Source organism: Oryctolagus cuniculus, chromosome 8, assembly GCF_964237555.1.
Source record: "Oryctolagus cuniculus chromosome 8, mOryCun1.1, whole genome shotgun sequence".
NCBI lineage: Eukaryota > Metazoa > Chordata > Mammalia > Lagomorpha > Leporidae > Oryctolagus > Oryctolagus cuniculus.
Genome location: NC_091439.1, coordinates 17257631 through 17285375, shown reverse-complemented (window position 1 = coordinate 17285375; position 27745 = coordinate 17257631). Strand labels below are relative to the sequence as shown.

Below are 27745 nucleotides of genomic sequence, written 5' to 3'. Positions count from 1 at the left end.
TCCCATTTACACTTAATCCTATCTATATGATCAATTAAACACTTAATATGATCACTTTAACACAGCTTAATGGGATTTGGAGTCCTATGGCAAATTTTTAGCTTGACCCTGAATGGCCATGTTAAAAGGATGAAAAGATAAGATACAAACTAATAGAAATTGTTTGCATAGCACATGTCAAACAAAGCATTAGTATCTAAAATATACACAACTCTCAAAAATCAGTAGTAAGAAACAATCAAGTAGAAAATGAGCAAAAGATATATACTGAAATTCTAGTGAAGAGGCATTACAGATGACAAACAGAAACACAAAAAGATGTTCATATCATTTATAGGAATTTGTAGGTCAAAACTTCAGTGTAATATCACCTCACACCTGTAAGAATGACTAATATTTGAGGCTGGTGCTGTGGCATAGTGGGTAAAGCTGCCTCCTTTAGTGCCAGCATCCCATATGAGCACCGATTCATGTCCCTGCTGCTCCACTTCCTATCCGGCTCTCTGCTGTGTCCCCTGTACCTGCATGGGAAACCCTGAAGAAGTTCCTGGCTCCTGGCTTCATATTGGTGCAGCTCCGACCATTGTGGTCATCTGGGGAGTGAACCAGCAGATGGAAGACCCCTCTCTCTTTCTCATTTTCCTTCTCTCTCTCTCTCTCTCCTTCCCTCCATTTCCTTTTTTTTTAATTTTTTAATTTTTTACAGGCAGAGTGGACAGTGAGAGAGAGAGAGAGAGACAGAGAAAAAGGTCTTCCTTTTGCCGTTGGTTCACCCTCCAATGGCTGCAGTGGCCAGCGCGCTGCCGCCGACACATCGCACCGATCCAAAGCCAGGAGCCAGGTGCTTTTTTTTCCTGGTCTCCCATGCGGGTGCAGGGCCCAAGGACCTGGGCCATCCTCCACTGCACTCCCGGGCCACAGCAGAGAGCTGGCCTGGAAGAGGGGCAACCGGGACAGAATCCAGCGCCCCAACCGGGACCAGAACCCAGTGTGCCAGTGCCGCAAGGCGGAGGATTAGCCTATTGAGCCATGGCGCCAGCCGCCCTCTCTCCATTTCAAACAAATAAATAAATCTTTTTTTAAAAAATCCAAAATAAATTGTACCACAAAATAAAAAAGAATGACTAATATTTTTCATTTTGAAAAATTTTTTTCATTCTTAAATTTTTTATTTTAAAGGCAGACCTAGTGAGAGAGAGAGTTTTTTTATCCACTGCATTATTTCCCAGATGGGCACAAAGGCCAGAGCTAAGCTAGACAGAAGCCAGGAGCCAGGAACTTCATCCAGCTCTTCCATGTAAGTGGCAGGGGCCCAAATACTCAGACCATCTGCTGCTGTTTTCCAGGAGCATTACAAGGGGCTGGATCAAGAGTGGAACAGGTGGAACTGGAACTGGCCCTCCTATGGGATGCCGGCATCACTGGTAGAAACTCAACCTGGTACACCACAGAAACAGCCTAAGAATGACTAAAATTTAGCAAATAATGTCACCAAATGCTGGCAAGGATGGGGAGAAACTGCATCATTCATACATTGCTGATAGCAATGGAAAGGTGGAGTGACCCTATGAAAGAGTCTGTCAATTTCTTACTTAGGTTTAGTGTTAATATGGAATTACCCTGAGTCCTTGTAACTACCTCCTTGGACATTTATCCCAGAGAAATGAGTTATATTCACGCAAAAGCCCATACATAGAAACATTCACAGTAGCTTTATTTGTAATAGCCAAACCATGGAATGACTCAGATGTTCTTCAGTGAGTGAGTAGTTAATCAATGCTATGACCAAGCCATGAAATTCTACCCAGCAATAATAAGGAGCAAGCTACTGATATACACAACTTGGATGACTCTAAAAAGAATCATGCTAAGTGAACAAAAAACCTATCTGAAAAGGTTACGTGCTCTATGATTCCACTTATTTTACATTCTTGATATGGCAGAGTTATACAGATGGATAATAGATTAATGGTTTCTAAGGATTAGATGTGGCAAGGGGGAAGGGAGAAACATGGTTTTAAGAGAACAGCATAAGGGATCCTTGTAGGGGCTGGTGCTATGGCATAGTAGGTTAAACCTCCACCTGCAGCACTAGCATCCCATATGGGCACCAGTTCGTGTCCTGGATGCTCCTCTTCTGATCCAGTTCTGTTAATGGCCTGGAAAAGCAATGGAAGATGACCCACGTGCTTGGGCCCCTGCACTGACGTGGGAGACCTGGAAGAAGCTCCTGGCTCCTGGCTTTGGATCAGTCTAGCTGCTGCCATTGCAGCCATTTGGGGAGTGAACCAAAGGATGGAAGACCTCTCTCTCTATCTTTCCCTCTATCTATCTGTAACATTGCCTCTCAAAAAAATAAAAGATAGGGGTGGGGAAAGAGAGAGAGAGAGAGAGAGAGAGAGAGATCCATGTGGTAGTGCACCTATTCTATATCTAGACTGGTAATACATACACAAATCTACACATGATAAAATTGCATATTACACACAAATAGGTATGTGTAAAACTGGGGAAATGTTATGTTAGTGGATGATACCAATGTCAAAAAAATCTCATTGGGTTCTAACTTGCATTTTCTCAGTGATTAAGGATGTTGAGCATTTTCCATGTCCATAGCTGTTTGCACTTCAGGAATGTCTATGGAAATCCTTTGCAGGAGAGAGTGTGTGGCCTAGTGCGTCAGTGCTGGGATGTGTGCAGCCCTGATCAGAGTGCCTGGGTTCGGTGCCTGACTCCAGCTCCCTGCTCACTCAGGCTCTGGGAGGCTGCTGTACTGAGTCCTGAGTTGAGTTCCTAGCTCCCAGCTTTGGCTCCCACTTTTTCATTCTCTCTCACTCTCTTTCTGCTTTACAAATAAATAACTACAATTAATCTTAAATCCTTTACCCATTTTTAACTGGATTATTTTATATTAATTATCAGAGTTCTTTGTATATCCTGGCTGGAAATTCTTCATCAAATATATGATTTCCATGTATTTTTCCCGCTAGTGACTTTTCATTTTCTTAATGTCTTTTAAAGAGAAAAATTTTTTTTAATTTTGATTAATTCCAATTCATCAAATTTTTCTTTTATGGATCATGTTTCTGGTGTCATAGCTATGAAATCTTTGCCTAACTGAAGATCACAACGAATTTCTCCTTTATTTTCTTCTGAGTTTTAGCTCTTATATTCAGGCCCATGACTTTTTTGGACTGAATTTTTGTGTATAATGTGAGGCACATGTCTAAGGTACTTTTTTTTGCATATGGACATCCAATTCTTCCAACAGTAGCTTCTGAAGAGATTAGCCCTTATCATTGAACTGCCTGGGCACCTTCGGCAAAACTCAACTGACAATAAAAATAAGGATTTATTTCTGAACATTCTTTTCTGTTCCTATCACTTATGTCCTATTGTTATGCCAATATCATTCTGTCTTGATTACTGTAACTTTACAGTAAGTTTCAAATCGGTAGTGTCAAGTCCTCCTGCTTTGTTCTTTTTTTTCAAAATTATTTTAGATATCCCAGATTTCTTTCATTTTTATATGAATTTTAAGATGAACTTGTCAATTTCCTTTGATTTAAATGAGAACTGCACTGATACTTTAGACGAATTTAGAGAAAATTGCCATCTTAATAATATCTTAATAATATTGATTCTTCTATTATTAGGCTTATTCCAAAGTATTTTATTCCTTTAATACTATTTTGATTTTTCTTTTTTGTTTCCTTTAACTTTTTTTTTTTTTTTGGTAAGGCTGAGAGACAGAAACAGATAGAGAGAGATCTCTCATCCACTACTTCACTCCTCAAATGTCTGCAACAGCTGGGGTTAGGCCAGGCCAAAGCTGGAAGCAATGAGCTCCATTTAAGTCTCCCATGTGGGTGTCAGAGACCTGACAACTTGATGCACTCCCAGGGTGTGCATCCTTAGGAAGCTGGGACCAAGAACAAGGCTAGGCACCCCCACATGGGCTATGTGCACCCCAAGTGACATTTTAATCTCTAAAGCAAATGTCCACTCTTTGATACTATTTTGATTTGTTTTGTTTTGTTTTAAACAGCTAATTTACCTTTGTATTAGCAGTAAAATACATATTTCTATTTCAGAATGACATTTGAAATTATTCTAATATCATAGCAGCAAAAAGTGTAATTCTGCAATTACAAAAGACCTAAGCTAGACTCCATAATTAAATTAGTCTCATGTTCACATGTGTGATTCTGAAATAAATATTACTATGCAGCTGTCTTATAAGCTTACTCCCTTTCATTTAAGCACACATGGACACTTCAGTTGTGGAAGGCTTTACAAGTTACAATACAGGAACTACGTTTTTTAAGATTTTATCTACTTATTTGAGAGGTATAGTTACATAGAGAGGGAGGGACAGAGAGAAAGGTCTTCCATCTGCTGGCTCACTTCCCAGATGGCTGCAACACCAGGAGCTGACGCAATCTGAAGCCAGGAACCAAAAGCTTCTTCCAGATCTCCCACGTGGATGCAGAGGCCCAAGCACTTGGGTCATCTGCCACTGCTTTCCCAGACCATAAACAGAGAGCTGGATCAGAAGAGGAACAGCCAGAACTTGAGCTGATGCCCACATGGGATGTCGGCCCCACAGGCAGAAGCCTAGCCTACTACACCACTTTTTTAAAAACTTTTAAAAAATGAGCTCTTTACAGGCCTTAAGGCATTCGGATCTGGCTAAAAAGCCCATGAGAGTTTCTCAGGCAAGGAAAGCCAAGACACTGTGGCAAAAAAAAAAAAAAAAAAAGACTCAAATGAAAGATCTCTGTGAGTGAGATCCCAGTGGGAAGAAGGAGCCATCAAAGGAAGGAGGTACCTTTCTGTGAAGGAAGGAGAGAACTTCCACTTTGACTATGGCCTTGTCTAAATAAGATTGGAGTTGATGAACTTAAGAGGCTTTTATAACCTTGGTAGCTCATGACAAGAGTGATTACTGATGTCATAAATAAGAGTGTCAATTGTTAAATCAACAATGGAGCCGGCACCACGGCTCACTAGGCTAATCCTCCACCTGTGGTGCCAGCACCCCGGGTTCTAGTCCCAGTTGGGGCTCCCGGCACCCCGGGTTCTAGTCCCAGTTGGGGCTCCGGATTCTGTCCCGGTTGCTCCTCTTCCAGTCCAGCTCTCTGCTGTGGCCCGGGAAGGCAGTGGAGGATGGCCCAGGTGCTTGGGTCCTGCACCCGCATGGGAGACCAGAAGGAAGCACTCGGCTCCTGGCTTCGGATCGGTGTGACACGCCGGCTGTAGCGGCCACTTGGGGGGTGAACCAATGGAAAAAGGAAGACCTTTCTGTCTCTCTCACTGTCTAACTCTGCCTGTCAAAAAAAAAAAAAATCAACAATGGGAGTCACTGTGCACCTGCTCCCCATGTAGGACCTCTGTCCTTAATGTGTCGTACTATGGGAATTAACAGTAAAACTACTACCCAAACAGTACTCTATACTTTGTATGTTTTTGTGGGTGCAGTCTGTTGAAATCTTTACTTAGTATATACTAAGTTGATCTTCTGTATATAAAGATAACTGAAAATGAATTGTGATAAAGAATGGGATGGGAGAGGGAGTGGGAGATGGGATGGTTGGAGGTGGGAGGGAGGTTATGGGAGGAAAAGCCTCTATAATTCAAAAGTTGTACTTTGGAAATTTATATTTATTAAATAAAAGTTGGAAAAAATGAGTTCTTTAAGACACAACCAGCCCTATAAACTGAAGTACTTTACCAGTCTATGAGGCATGCAGAAAAAAGTGAATTAACTGGGGTAAATAGGACTCCTATCTAACAGAATATTACATATTCTGAAGAAAAGTGGGAGTCACTTCAAGGTTGGCCTGCTGTGTTCTTTAGGTCTAATTTCATCACAAAGAGTTTAAGAAAGGGGACATTTTAGCACCAAATGTAAAATGTGACATTGTGTTAGCTTGACCTAGTAGTGAACTAGTGACTAATAATTGTCACCAGGCAAATCAAGCCTACAAGAAAGGAGGTCAGTAATGAAAATACCATATATTACTATCTAAACTCACTCAAATTATTTATTTTTGACATAACATATATGTTTCACTAAAGGAAGCATCTCCAACAAGGCCAAACTGGTACCTCCTCCTCTAAGGTTTAGGTTTCCCCAGAATTCTTGATACCTGGAATAGCTCGTACCAAGGGTCATTGCTCCTACAACAAAACCTTGAGCTGCCACATGCATGTGGATCAGGTGCAGGGACATTTTGCTATTTCCCCCACTCTTCAGTTTGTATAATCCACACGCAACAGTCACTGCGAAACCTGCCATTCCATTGGGAACGAATGGTGCCTCTTTAGCCTTTTGGGTAAGTTTGGAGCCTGATCTCCATCATCTGAGGAAAGAGAAACATACTGGTTGGCCCAGTGATTACTTGAAGAATCTTCCAACAGCAGCAAATCCCTCACTTGCTTTGACAGGCTGCTCTTGACACTATTTGGAATGGACTTGGTTTTTAATTTTGCTTTTTGCTTTTTCGTTTTTGATATATTGAAATGCAGTTGGCTTCTGTATGTTTGTCTTGCACACTGTGATCTTCCAGATATTTCCATTGCTTTTGCATCATCAGTTTTTTACTGAATGTGTGAAAAATACAATACCTCTCAGTACAGTGTGGTGCCACTGTTGGGATTCATTCCGCAGCACCAGCAGTTTCACCAACAGTGCAAATGTCAGCTTGTAAAAGACCTTTCTCTATCTCTCTCTCTCACTGTACACTCTGCCTGTCCAAAAAATAAATAAATAAATAAAAAATTAAAAAAAAATAAGAAATAAAAAAGAGCAGTAATCTCAGATTGTTACCTTGAGTTTGCAGACCCCAGGGAAAGATATCATGGATGTGGGGAGCAATCCGGACTAGACTAAGTTACTCGAATTGGGACTTATTCTATGCATCTGCTCTCCCACAATATGGCGCTGGGAGAGAAGTAAACAGCTTCCGCACAGCTGCCTCCAGTTCAACTAATAAACTGTAGGACTTGCTCCTGATTGGAGGAGAGCAGCGTACTCGGCGTGTGGGCAGCCGAGTTAGGATTGGCGGAGGAGGACTATAAAGGAGGAGAGAAACGGCATGCACCAGGAACATCTATGGGGAACATCTAGCTGAAGGAACACCCGTGCAGCCCCCGAGAAAGCCGGCCGGCGGTGTGCCGCTCCCCTGCGGAAGTGGGGAATGCGGCCAGGGGGAACTGCCCTTCCACGGAGGTGGAAGGGATAGTAGCCAACCCGGGAAGAACCAGCAGCAAATCCGGGGAGGGCCGAGCAGACAGAAAGAACAGCGCAGGGTCCTGTGTTGCTCCTCCACGAAGAGGGGGAGCGACACATGGATACCCCAGGGATCCCCCAGGATACACTGAGATCACTACTGATCTGCATGGTCTCTAAATTCCTGCCCAAGTCTAAGACACATTAATTTTTAAAAACCTAAGATAAATATCGCTTGTCCCATTTGTCTTTACCCCATTTGCTTAAATGATTGTGGCAATGAATATTGCTTAGATTGCTGCTTGTGGAATAATGTTCCAGGTTCTTTGAGAGATGAAAATAGAACATTGGAGGCCGGCGCCACGGCTCACTAGGCTAATCCTCCACCTGTGGCGCCAGCACCCCGGATTCTAGTCCCGGTTGGGGCGCCGGATTCTGTCCTGGTTGCTCCTCTTCCAGTTCAGCTCTCTGCTGTGGCCCGGGAGTGCAGTGGAGGATGGCCCAAGTGCTTGGGCCCTGCACCCGCATGGGAGACCAGGAGGAGGTACCTGGCTCCTGGCTTCAGATTGGTGCAGCGCACCGGCCATAGCAGCCATTTGGGGGGTGAACCAATGGAAGGAAGGCCTTTCTCTCTCTCTCTCTGTCTCACTGCCTGTTATAAAAAAAAAATAGAAAGAAAATAGAACATTGGTCCAGATCACATGGACACAATATGAGAAATCTGTCCAGATCCACAGGTTATCTAGGAGAGGAATCCTGGCTCCACTGTAGGTCACTTAAATTGGACCCCAAATCTGTATGATTTTTGTTATAGGTGGTACTAAATTTAAGCAAGATACTTGTAGTTTAGATACCATATAAATCAATGTTAAGAGTAGACAAGAAACTAGGTAATAATGTTATCTCATTTCCAAATGACCATAAATAAGGCATAAAATATCAAACTAATTTTCAAAACTTTTTAAAAAGTTTTAATTTGGGGACAAGCATTATGGTGTAGCAGGTAAAGCCGCAGCCTGTGACACCAGCATCCCATATGGGCACTGGTTCGTGTCCCAGCTGCTCCGCTTCTCATCCAGCTCCCAGCTAATGCTCCTGAGAACAGCACCAGATGGCTTACGTGCTTGGGCCCCTGCTACCCACATGGGAAACCTGGATGAAGTTCCTGGCTTTGGCCTGGCCCAGCTCTGGCTAATGTGGCCATTTGGATATTGAATCAGCAGATGAAAGATTTCTCTCTCTGTCTTTCCCTCTCTCCCTATAACTCTTTCAAATAAATAAATATTTTTTAAAGCAAGATTTAATTTTATGTGATTTATAATAGACTCTTAATTAGAAGCTTAACAGAGTAACCCCCTTTATATTTTTCCTTGCATTTTATATACGGTCAGAATAACATTTAAAATGCAATGTTGGTAACTCATATTTTAACTTCGAGAATAATGAAGTAGTTCCTATATTCAAGGTAAATAGTCTGAAGACTGGCATGCTTTATATTTTTGTATAAAAGAAAAAGGCAAAAGTGACTAAAGCATTCATTCATGAAAGAATAAAAGAGAAATTGAAAAAGCAAAATTAATCATAGAATAGAGGAAACAATAGAGATTAGAGACCACTGGAGATAATAATAGTTTCAGAGGAACCAGTTACAGATTAGAGTTCTGATATGAAAATAATCATACAATGTAAGAGCTGGCAGAAAATTTATAGACAGACTAGTTTGGAATCAACATTTTTCACTTGGCAGAAGAGGGAAGCAAGGTTCAATTTTTTAATTATAATTAGTTTATTTGTGTGTGTGAGAGAGAGAGAGAGAGAAAGAGAGAGAGATCAAGTGTGCGCTGACATCCACTAGTTCACTCCCCCAATACCCACAATGACTGGGGCTAGGCCAGGCTGAAGATGGAAGCCAGAAACTCAATTCAGGTCTCCCACATGAGTGGCAGGGACTCAGCTATTTGAACCATCACTGCTGGCTTCCCAGGTATGCATCAGCAGAAAGCTGGAACCAGCACTGGAGCCAGGGCTTCAGCTTAGGCACTCAGTAGCAGATGCAGGTAACCCAACCTAACACCAAGCACATATCTCTCAAAGGCCTTCAGTGAGGCCAGCATTAGAAACCAGGATTTCTGACGGCCCTGTCAGTACATGGCATCCTACCCTCTCTGCATTCAGTAGGACTTCTGTGGGTTTCCTACTCTCTGCACCATGCATGTCTTTTCTCTAGAATGCAGCCAGGCCTCTAAACATTAATGGGTGAATTTTTCAGAAATATATCCTCCTTATGTGCAGTATCATTAATGTGACTGGTAATTCATACAACTTGAGTTTGTCTGATTTACCTTAAGCTCTTAGTGATTGGGAAGTTTTATTTTCTAAGGAATTTCTGTCGTTAAATATTCAGATCGCCCCCACCTTGTTTATCATCACATGTCAGGCAAGGCATCAATTGTGTCCTTTTTTTACCCCGAAACACACATATGGTATCACTTTCCCTATGCTGCATACGGTATCCTTATGGACTCACTGTTCCCATCTATACCCTGGATAATTGTGACCACATGACACACTTCACAATACAGAACTAAGTGCAAAGGAATTTACACCTTGAATTGTTAACTAAGCTGCATGCTTTCAAAATGCCATTGGTTTACCCTTTTCCTATCCATCACCACCATCATCACTGATAAGTTTTGCGGGTTGCTGCCTAAGTTTGTGTGTACAGAATCTGCTCTTATTTGTTTGCTTTCATTGGGTTCTGTTTTGTTTTTGCCAGCTTGTTTCTTTCTAATAAGCACTAGCATGTGTTACCACAGACACTGATTTTTAAAGTAAACTATGAAACTTTTCCATGAAGTTTTGGGCCTCCTTGTAAGCCCAGGTCAGAACACCCATTTCTATAATTAACTAAGCTTTCACTTTTCACTTTTTTTATGACAAAATATAGGACTCCACTCCCAGTGTTTGAGTGAAATCTTTTCTCCATTCTAAGAAAACCAGGGTTCTTTTCTTTCTAACATAAGTCTTCCCTCTGGTGAATTAAACAGTGAAATGTCCACACATACATTGAACACTAACATGTGCCATTTCAATTGTGAGGAGCTCTCATTTCTCCGCTTTGGAATTTTATTCTCTAGTCAATGATTCTTTGGTTTTATGCTTATAAAAACAAGTAGCAGACTCAAGCCTCTTGCTTGTGAATTGGTCTTCTTCCAGCAGCTTTATTTTGCAAAGGTATTTCTTTTGATTCCCATCCTTTGAATGCCTGAGTCTCTCATGGACGAAAGCCTGTATCTTGAGAGAACAATCTTTCCTCTAAGGAAAAAAAATCTTCATGGCTCTGGAACTCTGTCTTTGAAGTTTTTTTTTCCTTCTCTTTTCTTTCCTCCACCTGGTTGTTATTAACATCTATGCATTTCAGATGCTTAAAAAGACCTCAGCAAAAAATTGGATCGCTGAATATTCAATAGGGGAAGATGTGAGTAGCAAGTAGTAGCAACAATTCCATGTTTTCCCATCTCAGTGCAGAGGAACAAGAAACAGCTCCTCATTTCACTCTTGTGGGAACTCAGGTTTGTGATTTGCTATGGGCAGGGCCCTGCTCCAGGTGAAGCGCTTTGCACATATTCGTTCGTTCACATCAACCACAGAGCTTAGGTCCTCTTTTTCTCTGTCGTTTTCATCAAGAAGCAGTTAATATGTCTAAGCCATGTGAGGGGACAGCGAGGCTCTTCCCTTGACTGTGAGCCCACGCTGCCTTCTATTAAGTTCCATGGAATTTTGCTCAGAACTTCTTTAGGGACCCTGACTTGTGGTCACCCTCCTGGAAGTGAGCTCCTTGAGAATGAAGTGTTTTGTGCTCATGCATGCTGTCATCACCCTGTACCTGGTGACCAGGAGAATCCTCCTCTACCATCTCCCTGGAAAGATGCTGCAAAAGTGGACCTTGGTAACTGCAGGCTATCTGTGGTCCTGGCTCACATCGCCAAATACTTCTGCTAAGCCCTGACCACACAATGCCTCTTCTCTGTGCACAGTAACCCTCTGACAGAGCGCATACCTGTCTTCCTTCTCTAGAGGAGGGTACTTAGCACGGAGGTCAACTACCACACTAAGGCCACAGAGTCAGGAAAACAGCAGAGCTCCGGTGCAGCCCAACCCAGGGAGCCCAGCTTCAGGCCCATGCTCTTAACTAGTAGGCGAGGCCACGTGTCTTCATGACACTGCGGGCTGCTCCATCCACGGGTCGTTGAAGGCTCCGGGGACCAGAGTCGGGGTTATCTCTCTGTTCTGTACTTGTCAGATACTCGAAATTCTTGGGCTCTGAAGAGCTGTTAAAGGGTAAAGGGCAAGGATCAAGTAGAAGCGGCTAGTTTTGTTCTATGTATGGGAGCTCTGTCTCAATCCTGAAGCAATAAAGCACAATGGAATAGTGTGGTCCATCCTTGGTCATGCAAAGTGATCTCTCTGACGTGAGCCTTGTCATTTCCACAGAGCACCTTTTCATCAAAGGCCTGTCCTGGGCCCCCCAGTCTTCATAACCATCTCAGTCTTCGCTGTTGGGAGATGTTTGTGTTTAGTACTGCTTGGGCTGTGGGCCAACTTCCACATCCCATCCCTTCCCCCAAGAAGAAGGAAAACATCAGACCCCTTTTGAAGGATGCAACTGGTCAGTCACGTCCAGTTCCAAGTGAATCTACAGTCATTGATGTTGAGACCAAGGGAAATGTTTATTTGTGTGGAGGTTTTTCTGCTATTACAGACTGTACTCATAAGCCCCTCGTTCCTGTCTAGGATGGGTGGAGTGAGATGAAGGGATGGAGGGGATGCTATTACCCTCACCAGATGGGGTAGAAGGAAATTAGCACAAAGGAAAAATGTGCCACTAGTTTTATGCCATTTTTAAATGGCATGACAATTGCAAAAATAATGACCAAGGAACAGAATTAAGTAGCAGGGTATCTTACCATCTAGAATGGATAAAGAAAGGTAAACCCATTTAAATTATTCGTATTTTCATGAAGTCATGTGTAAATGGTACGCTCTAGCTTATGATTCCAAGTCATAGCATTTCAAAGTTACATTAGTTTAGTATGGTGCACAAATGTCACTTTCCAGAATTCTTCCATAAGCACTATCCTGTTTGAGCCTGCCAGACAGTCATCATGTACCAGGGTAGTAGCTGTGTGAGCCATCCCATTTAACATGCATGTTAAATGCTACCATGTTAACATGCTACCATGGACTGGTAGCACACTCAGGGTCATGCAGCAACAGGTAGGTCTTGCGTTTGAACCTGAATCTTACAAGTTTACCTCTCCTCTTGAATGTAGGGGAAGATCAGCCTTACTCTGTTGCATTGAGCTGGTGAGGCCCAAGATGTACGAGTGCCTGTGCGTACTGAGTCTTCAGGGACTACTGGAGTGAAAGGCTGGCGGGATGCAGGCTACATGGCCCCAAACTCTGAAGATTTCTTTATTTTTTATCACTGTACTGTATACTTTTTTCTGCTCCTCCTCCTGTCATGTTGGCTGACCATGGCACCTCTACAGTAGTGTGTGACCGGTGGGCCCATAACATCAGCCCCACCTGGGAGCTTCTCAGCCTCCTCCCAAACACCCTGCCCCAGCATCCTGCATCGGAAACTCTGGGTGTGGGGCCCCGCGATCTGTGCTTCAGGAAGCCCTCCTGATGCCTCTGCTAATGCTGAGTCTTGGGAACTGCCCTGTTCTGGAGCAATGGTTGAGCCATTTCTGCTGTGCAGATGGAGTCATCCTGGGGCTTTCGAACCGACTGAAGCTCATGTCCCAACTCCAGAGATTCTGATTTCCTTGGTCTCTGCTGGGGTTTTTTGATCTAGGCTCTCATGGCATTTTGGGCTGGCTGATTATTCCTTGAGGGTCTGTCCTGTGCAATGTAAGATTTTGGAGTCGCCCCTGGCCTCTACCCCCAGATGCCAATACCACATCCTCTTGAGGTATAACAACAAAAACTATCTCAGACATTGCAAAGTGTAACCCAGGGGACAAAATTACCTCTTCTTGATAAGCAATGGTCTAGACTTACGGGCCCAGGCTCCCTAAATAATTCTTTTTTAAAAAAATTTTTATTTGAATGGTAAAGTTAGATTTTTTTCATCCCTCATTCATTCCCCAGTGGCCACAATGCCTGGGGCTGGATCAAGCCAAAGCTGGGAGCCTGAAACTCCATCTGAGTTTCCCACATGGGTGGCATAGGTCCAAGTACTTGGGCCATCTTCCTCTGCTTTCCCAGATGTATTAGCATAGAGCTGGATTAAAAGTGGAATAGGGGATGGAGCCGTGGCTCACTTGGTTAATCCTCCACCTGCGGCGCCAGCATCCCATATGGGTACCAGGTTCTAGTCCCAGTCGCTCCTCTTCCAGTCCAGCTCTCTGCTGTGGCCCAGGAAGGCAGTGGAGGATGGCCCAAGTGCTTGGGCCCCTGCACCCATATGGGAGAACAGGAAGAAGCACCTGGCTCCTGGCTTCGGATTGGTGCAGCGCCAGCCATAGTGGCCATTTGAGGGGTGAACCAACAGAAGGAAGACTTCTTTCTCTCTGTCTCTCTCTCACTGTCTATAACTCTACCTGTCAAATTAAAAAAAAGAAAGAAAGTGGAAAGCCCAGGACTCAAACTAGCACCCATATGAGATGCCACTATCACAAGCACAGCTTAACCTGCTGTACCAACATGCCAGCCCCAGTTAAAAATATTTATTTATTTATTTTAAAGAGTGACAGGGAGACAGAGATCTTCCATGCACTGATTCACTCCTCAAATTACTGCAATAGCTAGGGCTGGACCAGGCCAAACCCAGGAGCCTGGAACTCCATCCGGGTCTTCATGTAGGTAGCAAGTACCCAAGTACTTGGGCCATCATCTGATGCCTCCCTAGCCACATTAGCTGGAAGCTGGATCAGACATAGAGCAGCCAGGACTCAAATGGGCACTCCTATAATCTGCTCCACATGCCAGCCCCCTAAACAATTCCAACAAGACTGGAAACCAGGGGCTGGCATTTGGTGCAGAGGGTTAGCCACCACTTGAGATGCTGGCATCCCATATCAGAGTGCCTCTCTGAGTCCCAGCTGCTCTGCTTCTGATCCAGCTTCCTGCTAATGCACCTGGGAAGACAGGGGAAGGTGGCCCAAGTGGTTGGGCCCCTGCTACCCATTTGGGAGGCTCCGATAGAGTTCTTGGTTCTTAGCTTCAGCTTGACACAGCCCTGTCTGTTGTGGCCATTTGGGGAGTGAACCAGAAGTTGCAGTATCTCTCTGTCTCTTTCTCACACACACATACCCTCCCTTCCTGTGTTTCTTCCCTCTCTGTTACTTTGCTAGCAAATAAATAAATATTTTTTTAAAAAACCTGAAAACTATTACTCTGGAGATGCCTATTAATCAACAGGTTTGGGTGTATGATGGGTTAAGGAATAAAAGCTCAGCTTTATAGCATTGGGTTTAAAGTAAGAATAAATCAACCCAAGGTGAAGACTCGGGCAGTTAGCCTCTGATTAAAGTACTCAAGGTTTAGAGCATAAATGCACAGCAATTATTTAGCTCTATACATTTGTATCTGCTTTCTAGGTGTCAGTTATGTTCAAGAACACCGACATAGACAGGATCATTGCACATATCTAAAAGGCTCTAACCAAGTGAGATATTGTTTGTGCTAAATATAGTGATCAAGGTAGACCCTGCTTTGGGATCTAGCCATTCTAGAAATAGAGAGCTTATCAGTGTATCACATAGCACAAGTCTCCAAATCTGGATTTGAAGGTTTTTAAAATGCAGCTTCTTAGTTTTATGATGTTGATCTTGACACAATTCAAGTCAGTATCATGAATACAGAATTTCTACATTAATTTACGCCATTTTAGAAGTGCTTTAATTTTCAGGTTGTCATCATGGACTTGACTCATACAGGTGGACTTCAAAATTTATGGAGGGGATGGGGCTAGTGCTGTGGTGTAGCGAGTAAAGCTGCCACCTGGGATGTTGGCATCCTATGTGGGCTCCAGTTTGAGTCCTGGCTGCTCCACATCCAATCCAGCTCCCTGATAATGGCTTGGGGAAAGCAGCAGAAGATGGTCCAAGTGCTCGGGCTCCTGCCACCCATGTGGGAGACCCGGAGGAAGCTCCTGGCTCTTGGCTCTGGCCTGGCCCGGCCCAGCCCTGGTCCTTGTGGCCATTTGGGGGAGTGAAGCAGCAGATGGAAAATCTCTTTCTCTGTCTCTTCCTCTCTCTGTGTAATTCTACCTTTCAAATACATAAATCTTTTTTAAAAGTTTATGAAAATGGAATTAAAATATAAATTTATTCTTGCTGCAAAAATGCTTGAAATCCATGCTTACAAGGTGTCTTCAAAAAGTTCATGAAGAGGTTAATACGCACACTATACAAGGAACTCAAACAACTCAATATTAAAAATAATCCAATAAAAAATGGACAATAGATCTAGGCAGACATTTCTCAAAGGCAGACATACAGATGGCCAAGAGGCACATGAAAAACTGCTCAACATCACTATTCATCAGTGAGATTTCACATCACTCCAGTCAGAATAGCTATTGTCAAAAAAGACAACTGATAATAATGTCGGTGAGAATATGGAGAAGCGGAACCCTTGAACAATGTTGGTGAGAATGTAAATTTGTACAGTTACTGTGGAAAACAACGTAGCAGTTCCTCAAAAACCTACAAACAGAACTACCCATATGACCCAGCTATTCCCTTCCTGGGTATACATCCAAGGGAAATGAGGTCCCTCTGTGGAAGAAACATCTGCTCTCCCATGTTTACTGCAGCACCATTCAGATAGCCAGGAAATGAAAACAATGATGTTTCCACCCATAAAGAATGGATAAGGAAAACGTGAAACATACACACTGGCATACTACTCATGCATGAAAAAGATGAAATCCTGTCACATGGATGGGAATGGAGGTCATTATGTTAAGTGAATAAGCCAAGTGTAGAAAGACATGCTTGCACTTACATTTGGAGCCTAAAACATCGATCTCACAGAAGTTAAAAATACAATGGTGGTGACCAGAGGCTGGGGAGCGAGCACAGAAGGAGGCTTGGGTAAAGGGTAATTGACGGGTACTAGATTAGAGCCATTTAGGAATAAGGAATTCTGGGTTTCTGTTGCTTGGTAGGATGACTATAAATAGTTTTTTTTTTTTTTTTAATTTATTTATTTGAATGGCAGAGTGACAGAGAGGTCTTCCATTCACTGGCTCAGTGCCCAAATAGCCACAATAGCCAGCACTAGGCCAGACTGAAGCCAAGAGACTGGAACTCTATCCATGCCTCCCAGGTGGGTGACAGGGGCCCAAGTGTTTGGGCTATTTTCTGCTGCCTTCCCATGTGTGTTAGCAGGAAACTGGACAGGAAGCGGAGCATCCAGAACTCAAACTAGCACTCCCATATGCTAAGCCAGCGGTGCAGGCAGCAGCTTAACCTGTTGCACCAGAACTTCTGCCCCTATTGATAATGAACTATATATTTCTATTTTTAAAGATTTATTTATTTATTTGAAAGGTAGAGTTACAGAGAGGAAGAGGCAGACACAGAGAGAAAGAAGTCTTCCATCCGCTGGTTCACTCTCCAAATGGCCACAACAGCTGGAGCTGGGCCAATCCAAAGCCAGGAGTCAGGAGCTTCTTCCAGATCTTCCATGCAGGTGCAGGGGCCCAAGGACTTGGGCCATCTTCCACTGCTTTCCCAGGCCATAGCAGAGAGCTGGTTCAGAAATGGAACATCCAGGACTCAAACCAGCGCCCATATAAGATGCTGGCACTGCAGGCAGTGCCTTTACCCACTATGGCACAGTACCAGCCCCATATTTCTGTATTAAAAAAAAAACTAAGAGGTATAATTTTGGATGCTTATACCATAAAGAAATGTTAAATGCTTGGAAGGATAAATATATTTATCTTAATCGTATATTATACAATGTATACATGTAATGAAACATCACATAGCACCCCATATATATAGTTTCTATATATCAAAATGTTTAAATTTCAATTTCTTAAAGTTTATAAAAATGCATATCATGAAAAACACTGTGCATGAATTTCATTTTTTGCACCAAAATAAACTTATTTTTATTTTCATTTTTCACAAAATTTACAAGTACTCTCATATTCCAACTGTAGAAAAATTCCCTCCACTAGAACAAAGGCACGCGCCCCTCAGTACAATCCATGCTCAGCAGATTGCCCTCCACGGTCTCGAGACTCCCTCAGGGATGTTCCCCTGGGATCTGCTTGGGAAGCGGAGGGCGTGATATGCATTGGAACAGTGGATGTGCCCCCTCTCTGAGCGCCTGCTCTGCCACAGTTATGATGCTGGGTGCTCTCATCATCGCAGCCCAGTGCAAGATGTCTCTGTGCAAAGTTTGTGACCCTTATGCTTCAAACCAGGTTCCTACTTCCTTCAGCAACTAGATGGCCTGTCTACTGTTTTCAACATAAAGAGTAGGAATGCTGTGTTGGGGTACAGATAAACAAGTTTTAAATAGAAAATAAATTACTATCTGAATGTGTTTTCAGGGAAAAATTGGTACTGCTTAATTTCAAAATATGAAACTATTCGTCCTGAAATAATGAGCTGGAGTCTGGTTTCATTCAACACCTACCATGTTGAGGCTGGCACTGTGATGCAGTGAATTAAGCCACCGCCTATAAGGCCAGCATCCCACAGGGACACCAATTTGAGTCTCGGCTGTTCAATTTCTTTTCCAGCTCCAGGCTAATGTGCAAGGAAGCAGAGGAGAATGAGCTAAGTGCCTGGGTCCCTGCACCCACATGGGAGACTGAGATGTAGCTCCTGGCTCCTGGCTTAAGCCTGGCCCAACCCTGGCTGTTGTGGCCATTTGGGGAATGAACCAGTGGATGGAAGACCCATCTCTCTCTCTCTCTCTCTCTCTTTCTCCCCCTCCCTCCCTCCTTCTCCCTCCTCTCTCTCTCTCCCTCTCTCTCTCTCTCTCTCCACCACTGCTTCTCTGTAACTCTTTCAAATAAATAAATAAATTTAAAAATAAAATTTAAAAACACGTACTAAGTGATAGGTACTGTGTAATTTCCTGGAAGTGATACATATGAAGGTTATGTAATATAGACTCTCTTACAGCAAAAATAAGCTATGACTGTTCAAACATACCAGAATAACCTCTTGAACCAATTTGACTTTTTGGTCTGTCAGACTAATTGGAATTGATGGTAGCTTGTTAACATGAATGAAACCAACTAGTTCTTTTCCATGGTCTAGATATTATCTAAACAGTGACTTAACTCCTGTCCTAGTCTAAATTTCTTCACCAACTTCCTTTTAAAAATCAAAGCTTTTTAATTAGGCAATAGTGCTTCCCAGAAAATTACCCTAGGAAAAAGGAGATCATAGCAGGCAGTTAAAAATATTATTTTCTTATTTTCCAAGTTGTTTTTTAAAAAAGCATATGGTTTATAAACATAGGGCAGTTTCTGGAAGAAAACTCTCCTAGTTAACAGTGGTGCCTCTGGACAGGACATTCTGAGGCCTTGAATAGTTATAGTAGCTTTCAGACAACTTAGTTCTTCCCATTTTAAACATCATATTTTCAATTTTAAGTATTAGTAAGGAACAGAAATAGTTTATTCTCAGTATCTTCAGAAGCTCCAAAATGCCTCTTCTGAAAAAGAAGAAATCAGATGAGTTAGGTTATTTGCCCCCAGTGCGTTCCCCTTTGTTTATATGTGTTTTATTGCTAAATCAGAATGATCTAGAAAACTTTTATTTAATAAGTATAAATTATTGAAAGTACAACTTTTGTATTGTAGTGGTTTTCCTCCCATAACTACCCTCCCACCCACAAACCATCCCATCTCCCACTCCCTCTCCCATCCCATTCTTCATCAAGATTCATTTTCACTTATCTTTATATACAGATCAACTTAGTATATCTAAGTAAAGATTTCAACAGTTTGCACCCACACAGAAACACAAAGTACTGTCTGAATGCGAGTTTTACCATTAATTCTCATAATACAACACATTAAGGACAGAGATCCTACAGGGGAGCAAGTGTACAGTGACTCTCGTTGTTGATTTAACAATTGACACTCTTATTTATGACGTCAGTGATCACCCGAGGCTCTTGTCATGAGCTGCCAAGGCTATGGAAGCCTCTTGAGTTCACCAACTCCGATCTTATTTAGACAAGGCCATAGTCAAAGTGGAAGTTCTCTCCTCCCTTCACAGAAAGGTACCTCCTTCTTTGATGGCCCCTTCTTTCCACTGGGATCTCAGTCACAGAGATCTTTCATTTAGGTCATTTTTGCCGCTGTGTCTTGGCTTTCCATGCCTGAGAAACTCTCATTGGTTGTTGCCCCTTTATTTTTTCAACTTGTTTACCATTTCTTTAAAGGCAGACAGAGCTTTTCCATCTACTGGTTCACAATAGACAGGGCTGCGGCAGGCCCAAGCCAGGAACCCAGAACTGAATCCTGGTCTCCCGTGTGGGTGGCAGGGGCCTGAATACTTAAGCCTCCCAGGACCACCATCCGCAGGAAGCTGGATTGGGAGCAGAGTAGCCTGGACTCAAATGAGGCACTTCGACATGGGGTAGTTCATACCTGCATCTGAGTAGTTAGTGAAGGTCTCTTTGGGGAAGCCACATCTAACCAAAGAAGCAGAGGGGGAAGGGTGCTTCCAGGCACGGGCCTAATTTCCTCCTGACAGCACTGGAACAGTTACTATCCAGATAGCCTTTCAGAAGGACCTGGATATGGGTTAGGGAGTTTACACTGTGAGTACATGCAAAAATGCCATCCAATAATGTATTTCCTTTTGTCTATAATTCTATGAAGAACCAATGATCATTCCTGGGGAAAATAAAATTACCAGCACCACCACCACACTTGTTTGTGTCAAAGAAAATCCCATTGATTTCTTTCTTCTCGCTCCTTCCTAACCTAGCTCCAGTTAAAAGTCTAAGGAAGTAAGAAACAGGGTGAAGTTTAATTGAGATTGGAAGAATCTGAAGCATTGCATGTTTGGTCATGGTTTCCCTGCATCCTTCTCTCAGAAGTTGTCACTTAGACCATCACAGATTTCAGAGCCTCCCTCACTAGACAAGATGCATCCTTTTCTCTCCTTGTTGGTTGTGTGAATTGGAAAATCCACCCATATGAGTTTCAGAATCTTCTTTTTTTAAAATATCTATTTATTTATTTATTTGAAAGCCAAAGTTACAGAGAGAGAGAGAGAGACAGAGATCTTCAGTCCGCTGGTTCACTCCCCAAGTGACAACAGCTAGGGCTGGAAAAAGCCCAGGCCAGGAGTTGATGGGTCTCCCATGTTGGTGTCAGGGGCCCAAGCACTTGAGCCATCTTCTGCTGCTTTCCCAGGTGCATTAGCAAGGAGCTGGATGAGAAGTGGAGCAGCCAGGACATGAACCAGAACCCATATGCAATGCCGGCATCTTAGGCAGCGCCATCCCCAGCTATGCCACAACACAGGCCCCTAGACTTCTCTTAGGCTCCAGAAATGAGTCAACAGAAACAGTTCAACTATTCTAAAGCATATTCAATAGCAATTCCTACACATTTTAATTACATCGCTGTGGTCTTTATGGAACATTGCAATTCTGGCTCAAAATACAAAACTCATACCCTATAAAAAGTCATTTTCAAGTTTTCTTATTTTTATAGGGGTGATTCAACCCCAGAATAGTGTTTTACGTCTTTACTTGTGCCAGGCATCAGTAACCAGCAGGCAGCAATGGTATAATTGTTTGTGAACTTGATGAAAACTGTGAGAGTTTAGGACAGCCTTTCTATAAACAGCCTTTTGATTTCCTTGGACAAAGTTTATGGGGAAATTCTGAGAAGACACCAAACAAGGCTGGTTATAGTGAGGTGAAGAAGAGACTAGAAGCAAGAATGGATGGAGACAAAGGTGCTTTTAGAAAACCACTTAGAAGGAAGGATTTGAAAACTATAAAGGGAAAAGTTCTGAAATTAAGTCATGCAGGATCTTAGCCTTAACTATAGAATTATAAAGAGCCTATGTTACTAATTTTCAAAATTTACAAGATTCTGATTTGGTATCTATGGAGTGCTGGTTTCCCAATGTCTTTCTATGGGCTCATGTAAATGACCACGCTGATCCTGAAATTAAACCTTACATGATCTTTTGGAAATGATAGAAAAAAATACAAAACTCAACTTACAGTTACTGTGCCAACGGGTACTTTGCAGGAGATGAAAGAAAGGTGTTCTTGTCCAATTAGTAGGATACTGTTTCCTGTTGAATGAACCCAGTCTAAATTCTGAGTCACTAAGCAAGAATTAGAAAGGGAATCAATACCATATGGTATGCCATATCCAGCAGGGCCTTCCTTCCACCTTTAGGTAACTGAGCTGTTACTCGATTTCATGCTTTTAGTATAATGCCCAGTTAGATAAATAAATAGCACCCACTCCCAGGGACCGATTCATAGCCACTGTGTGCCTACTGCTTACTACGGCCACTAGAGGGCAGCACCCTGGCCGTGGGGCAAAGATTTTAAATTGTCAGCATGAAGAACAGACTTCCCAAATAGATCACAGTAACCATAGTTTTTGGTATGAGAAGAAGAGATTTGAGCCTAAATAGAGAAAAGCCACTTGGTTCACATCCAGTGAAACAGAGTCAACCCCCCAAGCACAAAGCAAAAGGTGACGTTGAGAGTGGTGTTAGGTGTTAACCAGCTGGCAAAATCAGCACAGCCTACACCGTTTCATGTTTCCAGCATCCCCCTTTAGCTTCATTCATAGTTTTGGCTGCTTGTCTTGAGACAATGCAGTCCTCCAGTGCCACTAGGTAGGATCGCTTGCATTACTCACAGGTTAGTAAGGATCGATGAGAGACCACTGCCTGCTTCTCCATTAAGTATCGCCCATACCCGAAACTTGTGTTACTCTTTGAAAAGTAGGCAATAGGACTACTTCAAATGAGAGTAATGTTTATCTCTTCTGTTTTATATACTCTTAATATAATTTACATTTAGCATATGATTTTTGGCATATACATTGACTATTAATTACTTAAATTATAATTATTATAATTATAATATATAATTATGTAACAATTTGTAATAAATTTATATTTATAATGGCAATTTGTAATTTATAATTTATATATTTATAATAAATGACAACATATTCATTACTCTTTCCAGACCAAAAATCACTTAACTATTTCACCAGATATTTCATATTTCATTAAAAAGTGAAATAAATTATTCATATATGGAGTCTAAACAAAGTTGATCTCATAGCATGATGGTTACTAGAGGCTAGGGAGAGCAGAGGAGAGGGGATTGTGGGAAAAGTTTGATTAACAGGTTCTAAATTATAGTTAGATAAGAGAAAGAAGTTCTGCTGTTCTATTGCACAGTAGGGTGACTATAGTAGTGATACTATCTAATACTTCTCTAGACAACAAAAAACTAAAAGTAACGACTTTTTAAAGATTTATTTATTTGCAAGGCAGAGGTACAGAGAGACAGAGACAGACAGGCAGACACCTTCCATCTGCTGGTTCACTCCCCAAATGGCTGCAATGGACAGAGCTGGGCCAGACGGGAGCCAGGAGCAGCTTCTGGGTCTCCCACGTGAGTGCAGGTGCTCAAGTACTTGGGTTGCCCTCTGCTGCTTTCCCAGGTGCATTAGCAGGGAGCTAGATTGGGACTTGAATTTTACCCTCTATATCAAAACACCAGCCCCCAAAAGAAAACATTTTGAATATTTTTACCACAAAGAAATAGTAAGTGTTTGAGGAGATAGATATTTTATCCTGGTTGTATATTACACAATGTATACAGTATAAAACATCACATGGTACCCCAAATATATGCACAATTTTTGTGTGTCAGTTAAAAACAAAAACTTTTAGTAAAATAAAGTAACAACCAAAAAAGGGGGAGAAAGGGTAATAGTACTCTACCATTATGCTACTTTGCTAACTTGAAAGGACATGGAATATGGAACTGTAAGTGCCCATGCATTCCATAGCTTTGCCATCTCTTACCACTATGTCTTCCTTTTTTCAGCTGCTGGCTGGGCGCTGGCCTTTTGACCACAATGACTTTGGCGTATTTCTCTGCAAGCTGTTCCCATTTTTGCAAAAGTCCTCAGTGGGGATCACCGTGCTCAATCTCTGCGCTCTTAGTGTGGACAGGTAACATGGTTCTTTTCCTTTGCTCTTTTGTTGGGTTTAGAAAAGCATTGTCCTCAGACATTAGAGGAGTCAAGTGTCTTGGTGTGGTTAATTAGTGTCCAGTGACTGAAAACATCAACAATCTTGCCTCTGCTGTTTAGAGTTGCTTAATGCATTTGCTGGTTGTTAGCTGTCTTTGGCTCAGGCAAGATGAACCTGAGCAATTTTGCCAATAATATCTGCTTAGCATCCTTACAGTGACAAAGGAAAGCTGAACATAGTACAGTAAGGAATGAACTTTGTGAAAAGGAAGTCGAAGGGCATGGAAAGCCTGTATTCCGATGTGTAAATGTGGCCGGCACCGGGGCTCACTAGGCTAATTCTCCACCTGTGGTGCCGGCACCCCAGGATCTAGTCCCAGTTGGGGTGCCAGTTCTGTCCCCGTTTCTCCTCTTCCAGTCCAGCTCTCTGCTGTGGCCCAGGAGGACAGTGGAGGATGGCCCAAGTGCTTGGGCCCTGCACTCGCATGGGAGACCAGGAGGAAGCACCTGGCTCCTGCCTTCAATCGGCACAGCGCGCCAGCCATACCGGCCATTTGGGGGGTGAACTAATGGAAAAAGAAGACCTTTCTCTCTGTCTCTCTCTCTCTCTCACTGTCTAACTCTGCCTGTCAAAAAAAAAAAAAAATGTGTAAATGTAGCACTAGAAAAATGAAGACACTGTTTAGTTAAATTTGTGATGCTTGGCTACTTGAGCTAAGTGTTGAACACACAATATTGTTATGTTCTCCATGCTGTTTTAAATGCCTAAAATATTTCATAATTTTTAAAAAGAGGACAACAACAGGAACATTCCTTTATTTCATCTTGGGAAATCCATCATGTAGCTCCTACATCTTTTCAGAACCCTCACACATGGCTGTTTGCTAAGAAAACCTCCTGGATTTCTTAGCAGGAACCATAAAGAATGAATAGAGCTTTACAGTACATGCTGTGATTCTTTTATATTTAATATAGTGTTGTGCAAGTGTTGCATAATGTCCTATTGAGTCAGTTTACTTTACAGTTAAAAGAGCTTTCAATTTTTTCAAGCATCTACCCTAACAATCACCTTATCTCAGAATGCAGGTCCCATCATCACAGACATGAAAGGCCACGTTCTTGAAGACTGTGTAAATGCTTACAGATGTTCTGTTGTCATTCATAATTAATCTTATAATTATTATTGTTAAAAGTACTCATGTCATTAGTTAAAATATAATGGATATTTTGTTATAACTTGATGACTATAACTGAAATACAAAATAAACTATTTAGTATTGTTACTAAAAAATGAATTTATTACTGAAATTAAAAACAAAAATTCCAATAGTAGCTTAAAATGCAATAATACTGTTGACAAAAATGTCCCACTACAATGATTAAACACAAAGATCAAAAATGATTTCATCAGTTATTAATAGGATTCTCAGTGATAGAGTCTGGTGTCTACATGGATTACTTCTACATCACACTACATACTAAGAGCTCTACATAAAGACACTAACGTACCATAGGTAGTCACTGTATAATTTGCACTTGACCCGATAGATTATGGTACTTGTGGACATTTCCTGAAAAAGTTGAATAAACACTGATGATCTGAATTTCACTCACTGATAAATTCACACTCTAACATTCCCACTCCCAGCATCCCAATATCATTTTTTCTTTCCTCCAAAGTATATAGTACCTAAAAATTAAAGGCTCTAAGTTGTATCGATTATATTACTAATGTAAGTAAAAAATTTTCCTGTATCATTTTAAAATATTAAGCTGTATATTTGAGATGTCATCCTGTATTCTCATTATAATATCTGAGTAAAGTGTTTAATTATAACTAAAAACCCCACAGGAAAAAGAAATGAGAAAATAATCATGACAATTAGCAAAAAGAACAATGAGCTATACACACATATTCTTCCTGTGTGATATTGCTAAAATGTTATGAAGCTACAGTATTTAAAGCAGTGTGGTACAGATGCATGAATTTGCTGGCAAATCAAAAGGAAATCCAGAAATAGATGCAAGAGTTTGCACCTGGGTGTTGTAAGATGGGCTGATACCACTTGGAATAAAATGAGGAAAGCAAAGATTTGTTAGTAAGCAGTGCAACTCCCCAGAAAAGCATGTTAAAGTCTTTTCTTGTGCTATCAATAATATTTATAATAATTGTCATGTATTAAGTATTAGTAAGGACCAGGCCTTGTTAAAAATACGTTACAGAGATTATTATTATATTTAACCATGACAAGTACTGGAATTATCCCCATTTCCCAAACAGGGAAGCTGCGGTTGAAAGAGGTTAATGAAATGCACATGGCTACTAAATGTTTTAGCCAGTAATCAAATGTAGGTAGTCTGTATTCGTAGCCACTGTGCTCAGGAATGTAGAAACTCAAACTACAAAGTAGTAGAAGAAAATAGGCGATATCTTTTTGATCTCTAGAAAAGGAAGAACTTCTGAACTTAAAAAAGAAATGGTAGCAATAAAATTCTGAATTGCTTTTCAAGAGATTAAGATCAAATATTCAGAAAATTTAAAAACAAATAAATAAAGCAGTAAGCTAAGGAAATACTTGTCACTCCCACCATGGGCTTATGGGGCAGGCTGGTTCTTCCCCACACTTTTTTTCTGCCTCCTCTTTCTCCGATGGGGGAATTTTAGGGGTCAGAGGATCATCTTGCTGAGCGGCAGCCATCTGCAGTGTACCTCCTACCAGTGTTATTCTGGAATGGGGGCAGGGACAGAGTGGGCCACAGATTTGTCTTCCTGGTATAGGGTCACCTCATCCCCGCCACCTCTTCTCCCCGTCTCATGCCCAAAGCAAGAGTTAAGTAGATGTTCCATCACGTCAGTTGTATATCAAATGAAGTGTGAGTCAGTCTTAAAAAAAGAAAGAATAAATAATGCCAAGAATCTATTTCATTAAGTCTTGGTCTGATTTTCAGGCCAAGGAGATGAACTGTTTTAAAATTCTATTCCCACAAAAACCAGCCTTAATCCGGGAGGTTTTTCCTGGGTAAGAAATACATCATTCTTTGTCCCCATATCCTATTTTATGCATTCTATTTGATATTGACTCAGCTTTGGGGCCTGTTTGTAGGGGATCTGGTTGAAATTTCTATTTCAAAAGCTTTCACACTAGAGAATGAATCATTCACACTTAATTCCTGGAGATAAGATACCATTTGCTGTAATCTTCATTTGGTTCCCTTATATTCTATTTTAAAAAAAAGTGTATTGCTTTTTCTTTCAAATGAAACAAGGAGTTGAAAGAGAGAAATTGGAGCCTATCAGAAAACAATTTGCAGTGTAAATCCTTGCTTTCATATTATGAGCTAAATCAAAATATGATGCAGGAAAAAAAGTTCCTATGATTTTTATGTGTCTTTTAATAAAATGATGATCTCATTCCAGAATTCTTTTGAAGGAAAATAGTGAGAGAATCCATGCATCCAACTTCTATATAAAATTTCTTTATGACTTCATTAATCCTTCCATGATTACAGAATGTTATTAAGTCAAAGAAAAAGTCCTCTCTTTCTCATAATCTGCTTTTAATCGGAACAAGGTAAACAGGACAGGAAGAGAAAGTGCACGATTTGTACCACCCTGGATGAGCTTTCGTTGTTCATTTCCGCTGTGGACTTGTCTCAGTTTAACGTTTTTACTACTTCCTCCTCAAATTTAATATATCTTTTTTAAGATTTACATCCTTTTTCACTTACTTAAAGCTAGAGTTCCAGAAAAAGATGGAAGAAATCTGGGAACAAATTTTAACCCCATCCAGTTTTATCTGTGAAATATTTAATACCACCAAGCATTCTTCTAAAATGAACTTCTCCCAACAAAATGAGAACAGCCACCCATGACCAATAATTAAAATAGGTATTCCTGCATGCCATAGGAAACAAATTTCATGGGTGACTTTGATTTTGGTGGGCAGGGGAATGCAACAGTGGGGGAGGGGCATTCAGCACTGTTCTTTGTGAAGTTCTGTTTAAAGAGGAAGATGATGACGACAGGGTCAGACCATAAAAAAGTCTGGGTACAGATCCAAGTTGTAGTTAAAAGATGCCTGCGGAAGGAGGCTGTAAAAAGAGAAAACTCTTTGCAACAGCTACTCCAGAATGATGTGCAGTTAGAAACCTGGAAACGTTGCAAAGATCCATTCCTGAAGCAGCTTCGTTTTAGGTGCCTTAAACTCAAAAGCTGGTGGGTGTTCTTCAACCCGTCGTTTCAGATCCTTGCTCTGTGG

At 41.6% G+C, this 27745-nt stretch overlaps 1 protein-coding gene across 2 annotated transcripts in view; it reads left to right on the top strand.

Moving 5' to 3' along the window:
- The window catches only part of EDNRA (endothelin receptor type A), an 84904-nt gene that overhangs the window by 36274 nt on the left and 20885 nt on the right, over nt 1-27745 (top strand). For both annotated transcript variants that reach the window (XM_008267274.4, NM_001105674.1), the window contains one exon: nt 23339-23466. In XM_008267274.4, coding sequence (XP_008265496.1) covers nt 23339-23466 — 128 coding nt within the window. The remainder of the gene's footprint in view (nt 1-23338; nt 23467-27745) is intronic.